The sequence below is a fragment of the Fomitopsis serialis genome (genome assembly GCF_022376445.1).
Source record: "Fomitopsis serialis strain Sig1Antser10 chromosome Unknown B0H18scaffold_102, whole genome shotgun sequence".
In the NCBI taxonomy this organism is placed as follows: Eukaryota; Fungi; Basidiomycota; class Agaricomycetes; order Polyporales; family Fomitopsidaceae; genus Fomitopsis; species Fomitopsis serialis.
In genome coordinates, this window is record NW_025955062.1 from 32,558 (window position 1) to 43,831 (window position 11,274).

Genomic DNA, 11,274 nt, shown 5'->3' on the forward strand with positions numbered 1-11,274 from the left:
TAATACGACTGTATTCGGCACAATATCCTGTTATTCGTAGGTCGACCTCCGGACCATAGCGAATAAACCACTACTACAGCGAACAAAGAATGGCTACAATTACCCGTTTTCGCAGTAATAATGCATCATTCGTTGTTATTCCGAAAGTAGGGTTTCCTGACACACCAAGCAGCGCTTTCTCACCGATCCTCATCCTACAGCCGACGCGCAGTCTCGCGGAACACCATCGCATGAGCCGACGGCGGCCGACGCGTCGGCTTGTACGATGAGGATCGTGCAACCGACATCAGTAGGTGTATAATGCATTTGGCTGGGCGGGATGTATACAGTACCGTAGTGATCCGAATCAATAGTACTTGAATGGTCGGCTGGGCTTTTCTTGCGTGCTCAAAGCGTCGGGTGGCGCGGTCAAGGCGTCGTCTTGCTGGTGAATGCCTGATTGTGACGCGTCGCACTGGGCAATGGCCGGCTGGGCTCTGCAGCATTGTATGCCCAAAGCATCAATTGGCGCAGTGCAGCGCGGCGCGTCACGATCGGGCACGCGTTCAGGCGCGTTCACTCGGAAAGTTCAATGTTTCAACGCGTCAGCTCTCACTATCGCCTGCATACTCCCGCTCGACTGCCGTCCTGATCGCGGTCCGTCCTGTTTGTCTACCATAACACACACCTGCCGTCCTGCTCGCACGCCGTCTCGCCCGTCTACCGTCTCACCCATCCGAGTCTACCGTCTGACCCGTCTACCGTCTGACCCGTCTACCGTCTCACCCGCTATCTCACACACCCGGCGCCGTCTTATTCACCCGCCATCCTGCTTGTCCGCCGTCTTGCACCCCCATCGCCTCGCACACCTGCCGTCTTGCTCACCTGCCATATCGCCGGCCTACCGTCTGGGGTGCCACCTGCAGCGCCACAAGGGCGTGCGGAAACACCACGACGGCGTCAAGACTGCGGGGATGCGGGTGAGGCGAACATGTGAGTACCCCCATGCACGGTCTCAGGCGCGACAGCACGCGAGGACAGCGCACATAGGGCAACTGCCCCGGATGCAAGCACACCGCGCGCGGACACAGCGACGAGCCGGGAGGAATGCGAGAGGTAAGCAGGGTGGGGGTGGACGAGTGGTGAGACGGGCGAGCAAAAGACGGGTACGCGACGCTTGGCGATGTGTCGCACGACGGGCACGACGGGCGAGGGGCATTGCCTGCTACGCGTGAGTGCAAACACACGCAAGTGAGCTCACTGACCACAGGCACAGGAAGCGGCGGCGACGTGCAGCACGACGCACACGGCGACCACGTGTACCCAGGGCGAATGCTTCTTGCGCAGACATGGCCGATGAACGGCGGTGGGGCGGGCAGACGAGCAGGCGGGCGGGAGCGCACGCCGACCGTGCGCGCGCTGGGCAACTACCCAGCACGCGAACACGGCCAACGAACACGCGCAAAGCGAGCGCGTCAGCGGCTGGGTCAGTGGGTGGGTCAGCGGGCGGGCAGGGGGACGCGCGAGTAGACGGGCAAGACGGCGAGTAGCCAAGCGAGTGAGCAGAGACACCGGAAGGCAGGCTGGTTCACGGGTGCCGGGGTAAGCAGGCGGACGGGGCATGCAGGTGAGTGGATAGGTGGGACAGTGGGCAGACAGGTGGGAAAGGGAAAGTGGGCGGGCGGGAAAGCGGGCAGGTGGGAAAGCGGGCGGGCGGGAAAGCGGGCGGGCGGGATAGCGGACAGACCAGCGGGCGGGCGGGAAAGCGGACAGACCAGCGGGCGGGCGGGAAAGCGGACAGACCAGCGGGCGGGCGGGAAAGCGGACAGACCAGCGGGCGGGCCAGCAGGCAGCCCACGGCAGACATGCCGAAGGCGAGTGCATTGGGCGAATGCCCAGCACACAAGCACGGCCGCCGACAAACGGAGCACGCGCACACGAGCTCAGGACAGAAGAACGTCAATGGACAGGGCCGGGCGTGCGGAACACGTCGACCACGAGCACACAGGGCCAGCGCCCCGCATGCAAACGCAACCGACGAGCGCGCCGTGGGTGTGGGCACAGCGGCGAGCAGGCGGGAGGACGTGTGGATGGCGCGTGAGAAGCGGGACGAGCAAGCCCAGGCGAGCGAGGAGGACGGCGAAGACGGCGGGTGCGGGCAACGAGCTCAAACCCGCGCAGGGACCACCGAGGTATGCCAACCCACAGTGAACCGGGGTAGGATACAGGTAGCACCACCCATGGATACGGGTACGCTCGTCGCGGGTGCGGCATGTCTCACCTGCTATCTTATACATTCACCGTCTTGCACACCCGCCGTCTTGCACACCCACCGTCTTGCACACCTGCCGTCTTGCACACCCACCGTCTTGCACGCCTACCTGCCATCTTGCATTATCAATCACCCACCGTTACATTCTCCTTCTGGTTGTGCTCGCTTTCTTGTCTGTTTGAAGTCTCGGTGTACTAAAACTGTAAGAACCTACAAACTAGATCAGGCTTCCGATATAAACTAGATTTGCTTGTTAACAGCATTGTGGGCAGTTTCAGACGAGAGAGAGCATGGACAAGAAGTGCAATCTGTTGCTATAAGGCTTCCTCAATATAGTTCCAGTCAAGCTTGCCTATGGCCAACACTGTGACTGCCATATTCATACTCTGTCACTGTATGGATGTGATGGTTCGCTTTGAGCAATGAAACTCGTTGTCAGTTGGCCCAACATGCACATACACTCTTCGTAACTGTACTGCAGTTACACTTGATATAGACTTCGGGATATCATGATCATATGTTCAGTACAACCACTATTAGCATTCAATAGTATATAAGTACAAAGGAGTGGACAACTAGAAGATATGTACACAAACTCAATGATAGTGGTCAGAGCACCCACTAAATGCGTGAACACTCTCCAGTGTTCTGCCCTCGGACATTGCCTCGGCCATGTCCCTGAGTCACCCGAGATGGTCTCATTCTCTTTATAACTTCACCTCTGTGCCACCATATGCTATGAGACTTTGTACCAAGCATGACTATGTGTAGTACATGGCTTGTATAGAATTCTGTGAGAATTGAACCGTGGGGTGCATTTGTCTAAGACATGCTCTCCATGTATAACCTTCTTAGCTATCTCAAGCTATAACATTGCCAAATTGCTTCAGAGAATTGCCAGCAGCAACATGTACCATAGACACAGCATGAATACAACTTCTGTATGTACTTGATTGAAACCATTGTCTTGCAGAAGCTGAGATTTAATCCACATGCCTCTCAATATCTCCAAACAACATATCATTTTTGAAACATATCCTGATTACACAAAGCCAAAGTGCTCTTTACATATACAACAATAAGGCTAATGGCCTACGTGAGTGGCTTGCCTAATCTACTACATGTAGTTCCACAGCAAATTCAGTAGATCAGTGAAGTATCATCATTGTCAATTGCTGCGAGCCATTCAGGAATCACTCTAACAGAACAACTATTTGCTGATATACAGTTACTACATAGTGTATTGCACCTCAACACCGTAATGACTGTCTATAGTAGACACAGTCACGGTACAAACTTATAGGACATGTTCAATAATACATCCATTGGCCCCAAACCAATGAACAAACAGCGTACAGTGTTGCACGTACATACCATTCAAGTCGAGTCAAGAAACAAGATGCATACTTGCTGCCTTGTCAATGTCAAGGAGTTTATCACGATTCAAGATGGTGAATGTCAAGGAGGCTTCTTGACCAGTCCGCCTTGATACCTCCAAGGAGCTCTCCGTCTTGAGATGTCCGTCTTGAGATGTCCGTCTTGAGATGTCCATCTTGAGATGTCCGTCTTGACAATGTCCGTCTTAACTTGTCCGTCTTAACTTGTCCGTCTTAACTTGTCCGTCTTAACTTGTCCGTCTTAACTTGTCCGCCTTAATTTGTCCATCTTAACTTGTCCGTTTTAATTTATCTGTCTTCACTTGTCCGTCTTGACACCTCCAAGAAGGCTTCTTCAATATGCTCGCCATCTTGTTATCCTCCTTGACACATTCCACGTTGAAACCTCATTGGTGTTTGCCCACCTAGATACCTCATTAACATGTTGGTATTGACCAAGATGAGCCAACCATTAGTTACCTTGGGTCAAGAAGGTCTTAGTGAGTAAGAAGGTCAAGAAGGTCAAGAAGGTCAAGAAGGTCCAAGAAGGTCGGCTGAGTCAAGACGGATATCGGCCAGGAAAGATACCTCAGCTGATGCTCGGCTCATGCATTGTCTTGGGTGAGACAAGACAGTCGGCTGAATCCAGACAGTGGTCGGCTGCAAACCTTCTCCAACCGACGGTCAGATAGTGCATTGTCTTGGGTGAGACAAGACAGTCGGCTGAATCAAGACGGTGGTCGGCTACAGATTTTCTCCAGCCGAGAGTCGGATAGTGCATCGTCTTGGGTGAGACAAGAAGGTCGGCTGGATCAAGACGGTGGTCGGCTGCAAAAGCTTTGCAGCCGACGGTCGGATAGTGCATTGTCTTGGGTGAGACAAGAAGGTCGGCTGGATCAAGACAGTGGTCGGCTGCAAAGCTTTTCCAGCCGACAGTCGGATAGCGCATCATCTTGGGTGAGACAGAATGGTCGGCTGGGCGAGAATGTCTGGGTCAGCCAATCATCCCATGCACCGCCTTGCCCGCCTTGTGCCGCCTTGCCCGCCTTGTGCTCGGCCGACTCAATCACCTTCCATGAGACGGTTGTGGTCGGCCGAGGTCGGCCCATCCCATCCCATTCCACGAGACTGCACGTCGGCTGTACCATGGTCATCCATGAGACAGCTGAATGGGCTCTTCCTGATGCCGTCTCGGGCCTTCGATGAGCTTCACAGTGCCATTGTTGTTGCGCTCGTGGTGGTGCTCTTACACACCCGAGCCCGAGCCAGGCCGTCGTGGATGAATATTGAATGGGTGGTGCCCACGGCGAGAGAGGGAGAGAGTGGCAGTGGCAGATTGGCATGAGGCAACGCCGCGAGCGATTCGACGGCCCGCACAGGATCAAGCATGCTTCCAAACTTAGAGGATTCGGCTAGGTCGAAGAGCGCAGCGAGTGTATGTACATGCCAGAGTACGTTCTAACAGTGGAGGAGTCAGGACAGTACTACTTTGAAACGACGCAAGGAGGTGGACGGCGCTCGGGCCTCGGGCATGGCCCGGAGGCCGAACCGCGTCCGTATTCGAACCGTGGCCTTCCGGCCGACCTTACGGTGGCACCACTGTTCTCGTCCACTGTACTACACAACGGTCGCCTGTCTATCCTTCTCGCCAGCGACAGTGGGATCTAAACAGCATTTCGCCGACACAAAATATGTGCGGTATCTTCAATACCGGCTTACCAGTAGTCGGGAGCCTCTCCACTCTGTTCAGCTGATTCTCGTTGATTCCAAGGACGATCCCCGCGCTCAGCTTACGTGGCCCAGTGGCTGTGACGGTCCTGTTTCGAAGTGAATTCCGTTTATTGGCTAACAGAGACAGAACACTTTGGACAGCCTTACAACACTTATCCAGGTTCTCTGGTTCTCTGCACGTAGAGTAGGCGGCAACTTCTGCGCAGCCCGAGGCGATGCCTGAGTGCAAGGCGAAAATACACTGCATGCTCAGTCTGCTGCGGGACGACGGACTGTAACGTAGGACCATCGACCATACCAACCAAGTACGTGTAGTTGTGCTTACCATCCCACATGAGGTTGTCCTCATTGCACCCAGCCTATGCAGCACGACAGCACGGTAGACAGATACTACACATCGAGGGTGCTAGTGCTGTCAGGCACAAACCTCCAAGGCCAAAGTCAGCGCTAGGACTTCTAACGCCGCTAGCTGATGGTCAGGCGTATAGAGGTCTACGAACTTCCGAGGATGTACAAGCTCGAATGCTCTCCTCTGGTTGTCCCAAACATGCTGATCGAGGCCGACCTTCGTCATTCCCGTGCCGGAGCGAACGACCTAAGCATGTAATGCCACCATGTCTCACTCGATGCAGTAATTTCGTCATGCACACAGTCCGCGCAGAGCAGATAAACCGGAGACGTTTATCCAAATACTCGCTGATAATAGACGTTTATTCTGTGAGTGATCAACGATCCCTCCAATAGTCCAGACTCTGCGGGGCGACCTAGCGTTGACATTCCGATCGGTGACGCCCATAATACTACCATGTATGGACTCTCCTTCGTCGTTCTATCCTTTCTCACCTACTCTGCGCAGCTAGTACGCCTAACGCGTTACGTTCCCACCAAAGCGCTATCGTGCTGGTTATGGCAGTGCTGCCGCACTCACACCTGTCTTCCCTCTGTCACGCCACAGTACGGGGCACATCTGGCTGTGTTTTAGACTACGAGCGATGCCACTGAGCATGTCATGTTAGCGTACGCTTGCGCTTCAAGTGCCAGCTGCGGCACAGGCGATTGGACCGCTAGGTATTAAGAGATGACTCGGACCATCCACACATCTGCCATTCGCCCCTTCCTCTACTTTTTTCACCGATGCAGGATCCGCTAGGTGGGTGATTCTTCGTCCTGCTATGAGCTGCTCAACATACTCACCTCTGGCGCAGTCGACATCGAGACGGCGCAGGTCACGCCTTATGGATACACACCTACTGCATGGGTGGGTATCCTCATGCTTGTCCTTTTCACTCTGACGACCAGTAAGTCGACTCCTCCTATAGAAGAACACGCCACTTGACCTGTTCCTCGTCGCTAGTAATACATTTTATCCAAGCCTTACGATACCGCATGTGGTTTTTGCTCTGGACCGTCGTCGTGGCAGGCATACTAGAGTGTGTCGGCTGGGCGGGGCGGCTGTGGTCGGCGTATAACGTACTCGCGTCGAAGGCCTACACTATGCAGTAGGTGTTCTACGTCACCATCAGTTGCCTTTTCACTTACAAGCCATCCTATAGGATCATTTGCACGATTATCGGACCCACTCCGCTCATCGCCGCCAACTTCGTGATCCTCGGCCACATCATCCGCCGCCTTGGGCAGCAATACAGCCGGCTCAGTGCACGATGGTGTACGTGCGCAGTCTGTCATCTCTCTTGCGCGACAGACGGCTAATATAACCCGATAGATACGATCATTTTCGTGAGCTGCGTACGTACACGTTGCTAAATCCGAACTCTGTGTTTCGAGGCTCATACATCTTTTGGCAGGACGTCATCGCACTCGTCGTGCAAGCGCTTGGCGGTGCCGCCGCTGCCTCCGCTGTGAACAACAATCATAGTCCGAGCGGCGGCAGCGACATCATGCTGGCCGGTATCATCTTCCAGACTGGTGCGCTTTCTACACCTAGATGAGCATCCAGGGCCGTACTGAATGCGCTGCAGCTGCCATCACATTGTATATCCTTTGCGCCGTCGAGTTCTTCTTGCGCTACTTCTATGACAAGCCACTGGGCGGCCGCGAGAATGTCAAGACCGGATATCTGTTCGAGGGGAAACTCCGGCAGATGGTCATAGCATTGATTTTCAGCAGCCTGTTCTTCTACGTTCGGTATGTTGTGTCTGGCGATATTGCAATTGCTTTCGCTAACTACAAGGTTCGCAGAACATGGTATCGATGCATTGTATGCTTCTCGCTGATTTATATCTTATTGTTCATGGCTGACCTCCACGCCAGGAACTGGGCGATGGGTGGCAAGGAAGAATCATCCGCACGGAGCGCTACTTCGGTAGGTCTTTCTTGCTAGTCGTTATATTTGCGTGCTGATTACGAACTCTAGTCATCATGGACGCGCTCATGATCGTCCTGGCTATGTGGACGCTCAACATATTCCACCCTGGCCGTCTCCTGGGATACGGTGCCGACTGGAGTGCGGACAAGAACATTGTCATGCGAGCTGTGCAGCCACAGGATTCCGAAGCGACGATCGGGATGGCCTGGTCGGGGAACAGAGCTGCTAAAGAGCAGTACTAGCGCGATACTGGTGGTATATAGCCACCCCAGTGTGCTGGCATGGACACGGACTCAGTGGTACCGTATACATTCTGTATTTTGTTGATTTTGCTGGACTTTATCTGATATGAACATATCTCTCCTTTGACATCGGGTCACCGACGCCTTGGGCGTGCGTGTCCCCAGGCTAATTCTAGCCCACAGCCCGCGCTGTCAAGGACATGTCTTCAGATGGCTGCGCTGATTTCCCAGGTCTGGCAGCGGTGGAGATGAGTCTTCACGCAAGCTTTCCGGGCGTAAGCCTCGGCACGAGAAGACAGCGCCTGAGCAAGCCGGGGAAGTGCCGCCGCCGAGCGATCGCGATCAGGAACACCGACCTCGATCGGGAGCGTCCGTGCCTTGCGGGGTCCTGCCAGCCAATAGGAGGGACGGTGCGGGCTCCTCGGGCTGGGTAAACGGGGCTCCCCCTGACACCGGGGACGCTCGCCCACTTTGGGCGTGCTTTGGGTAATTGGACTTACGCCTCCACATGGTGCCGGCCAGCGGCCGCAAAGCTGGGGCCGGCATTGTCGACGCAAGGCAGAGCGGTGTTGCGGTGACATGCATCCGCCTCTTCCCCTCCTGCACTGATCAGCGACCTTTCTTCCCTTCCTTTGTGCAACGATGCACTTGCAAGGTGTGCATAGGAACCTCCGCTATACGTGAGGCCAAGTCATTGACCAGCTTCCCCAGAGCTGAAGGCGACCAAGTACACGCCCGTCTCGCCGTATGGATATACGCCGGACGCCTGGGTCGGCATCCTATTCGTCGTCCTCTTTGCGCTGTCTACAAGTACGTGCGAGACCCACTACAGAGCGTAGCGCGTGCTCATGTGTATTTGATCAGTATGCCACCTAGTTCAGGCCATTCATTCCCGGCTGTGGTGGCTGATCTTCACCGTAGTCCTTGCGGGTATCATGGAACTCATCGGGCACGGTGCTCGCCTATGGTCCTCCTATAATATCCACATCAACACTCCATACCTCATCCAGTGAGTTGCTATCACCATTCACGGTGTTTCAACCGGCTAACGTCGTCGCAGGATCGTGACTACGATTCTAGCACCCACCCCGCTTGTCGCAGCAAGTTTCGTTATGCTGGGTCAAGTCATCCATCGTCTTGGACAGCAATATAGCAGACTCAGCGCGAAGTGGTGTATGTCACCCCGTCATCATCGTTCCAAAGGCGTCCAGTATCTGACCTGACCCCCTATCAGACACCATTGTGTTTGTCACCTGTGTATGTGTGGCCCCTCGGTGCCAATTTTTCCTGCTTACACAACTCATCGACAGGATGTTATCGCCCTCATTATTCAAGCATTGGGAGGCGCGAGTGCGGACGCGGCAGTGAATCAGGACAAAAGCGCCAAGCCAGGCGGAAACACGATGCTTGGTGGCATCATCTTCCAGAGCAGTACGACGGCCTACTTGACGTATCTCCGCAGCTGCTGACGTGAATGCGACAGTCGCCATCACTTTCTACATCGTGCTCGCGACGGAGTTCGTCCTCCGTTACCTCTACGACAAGCCCATCGGCGGGCGCCCGAACGTGAAGACGGGATATGCGCTCGACTTCAAGACGAAGCAGATGCTCTGCGCCCTGGCGTTCAGCAGCTTGTGCATCTACGTTCGGTACGTCCTTGATTGATCCCCCGTCGTGTCGTCGTGTCTGACCGGTGGTAGGTCATGGTACCGTACTGTTGAGCTCGCCAACGGCTGGCAAGGCCACATCATCCGCACGCAACGCTACTTCGGTCCGCGTCTTTCCCGTTCTCATCTGTTCATACTCTGACCAATGATGTGCAGTGGTCATGGACGCGCTCATGATCGTCTTCGCGATGTGGATCATGAACATCTGCCACCCCGGCCGTCTTCTGGGACCCGCCCCGGAGTGGAAGTTCAGCCAGCACGGCGCCGGTGCAAACGCGACTCGCACTTCAGAGGAGTCGTCGCAACATGGAGACACCGAGAAACAGTGAAACGGCACGTCCTGCTTGATAGCTGTTCTCCAGTATAGACGTGTATTCTGCGTATTGATTAGCGGATCTGGACGGGTTACTATACCACACTCATGGATGTGTCTGACAGTGGGGAGGGCAACGGACTGGGCTTTGCTTCGACTTTTCATGACCTACTACTCTATTGACGAACTATCGTGAGCTCTCTAATATAGACCACATTACAGTGCACGACCAATGGTCTAGTGCCAGCGAACCTTTCGATTCGCTGTCTCGATCGACCAGTGCGCGCTGACTTGAGGCGCAGTGCCTCGTCGCGTCCGTCAGCTGTGATCAGTATCTTACGAGGTCAGTGTCAGCCGCACCCTCCTGGCAGCACAACAGTCGAATGGTTATGTCGCCTGCTGAAACAAAGCCAATACGGCGTTGCAGACGCGCTCTTCGGACGCGGAAATGCTTAGTGAATGCCCCTCTACATACAGCACACACTGACGTAGAGCGGCCGCGTCAGTGTCTGGTTTGTTTCAGGTTGGTGAGCCCCGGGCCGTAGCCTAGGGAGTAGGTTGATACGTACTTGAAGTCCACGCTCGCCGTTTCGACCACCGCGATCAGAGGACACATAACGATGCACACGGAGGCTCTGACAATTGCCAGGGCGGGTCATCTCGCAAGCAAAACGATGCGACCGTCCTCCCCGCTCAAAGAGGTCGCTAAGTCACTTAGAGTCTGCCTAAGGCCCGGGGAAACGACCAACTCGGAGGTTCGCAAGGCGCCGTGGTGCAACGTGCAGGGCGCAATGGGAATATATAGCACATCTTGTTTGGATTAACTGTCGGCCCAATGGTCTAGTCGTATGATACGCGCTTCGGGGGTTTTAACTTCTGGTTCGATCTGAACTTTAATTGTGCGTGGTCCCGGGTTCAATTCCCGGTTGGGCCCGAAAAGGAAATTTTTGAAATCCAAAATTAATTGCCAACTCGCACGTCGCATCGTGCGCACCCCTTTGGTCTTTGCTCACTCTTTTTTTGACGGAAAGTTGCAGACCAAGAAAGCCGGCAAGCATCTTGTATGGCCGGAAAGGGGCTCCGAAGATCCACATTGATGACCTACCGCCATCAATCGTATAAAAAGCGGAAATCGTGCGCCCTGATCTCGGCCTTGACCAGAGTCGATAATCCCGGGCCCAGAGCACAGGAACGTTTACGCTCGACAAAGTGCGGCCTGTCTACAACACTGGTCAGTACACAAACACGACGACCGATGAACTGCACCAGCCATTCAAAGGACCGCTCACGAGAGCGGGTCACCGGCGTCACGCTGTCGCGCGTTCATGCGGTTCCAAGCGCGCAGGAAGATGCCGCTGAAAACAAGGT

The 11,274-nt window shown here is 54.8% G+C and overlaps 3 protein-coding genes and 1 non-coding gene across 4 annotated transcripts; 3 read left to right on the forward strand and 1 right to left on the reverse strand.

Moving 5' to 3' along the window:
* Nucleotides 1-1,274: 1,274 nt before the first annotated feature.
* B0H18DRAFT_1034561 (uncharacterized protein) lies at nucleotides 1,275-2,061 on the reverse strand (the record flags this gene model as incomplete). Its single annotated transcript, XM_048030256.1, has 3 exons — nucleotides 1,809-2,061; nucleotides 1,661-1,708; nucleotides 1,275-1,634 (listed from the first exon to the last, which is right to left on the reverse strand). Coding segments are annotated over exons 1-3 (271 nt in total), but the record flags the coding sequence as incomplete, so codon positions are not given.
* Nucleotides 2,062-6,492: 4,431 nt separating this feature from the next.
* Nucleotides 6,493-7,926, forward strand: B0H18DRAFT_1123612 (RTA1-domain-containing protein; the record flags this gene model as incomplete). The annotated part of the gene is made up of 10 exons (XM_048034713.1): nucleotides 6,493-6,508; nucleotides 6,564-6,656; nucleotides 6,713-6,857; nucleotides 6,912-7,024; nucleotides 7,082-7,104; nucleotides 7,164-7,284; nucleotides 7,338-7,503; nucleotides 7,558-7,576; nucleotides 7,630-7,681; nucleotides 7,733-7,926. 10 exons carry the CDS (start codon nucleotides 6,493-6,495, stop codon nucleotides 7,924-7,926), a joined length of 942 nt encoding a protein of 313 aa, XP_047888285.1.
* A 359-nt stretch (nucleotides 7,927-8,285) lies between these two features.
* Nucleotides 8,286-10,159, forward strand: B0H18DRAFT_1034572 (RTA1-domain-containing protein). The gene is made up of 9 exons (XM_048030257.1): nucleotides 8,286-8,581; nucleotides 8,638-8,736; nucleotides 8,791-8,935; nucleotides 8,987-9,099; nucleotides 9,161-9,183; nucleotides 9,237-9,357; nucleotides 9,410-9,575; nucleotides 9,627-9,697; nucleotides 9,750-10,159. Exons 1-9 carry the CDS (start codon nucleotides 8,569-8,571, stop codon nucleotides 9,920-9,922), a joined length of 924 nt encoding a protein of 307 aa, XP_047888286.1. The 5' UTR covers nucleotides 8,286-8,568; the 3' UTR covers nucleotides 9,923-10,159.
* A 576-nt stretch (nucleotides 10,160-10,735) lies between these two features.
* On the forward strand, nucleotides 10,736-10,840 carry B0H18DRAFT_t133. Its single transcript has one exon. It is a non-coding gene; the product is annotated as a tRNA-Pro (tRNA).
* The last annotated feature ends 434 nt before the right edge of the window (nucleotides 10,841-11,274 follow it).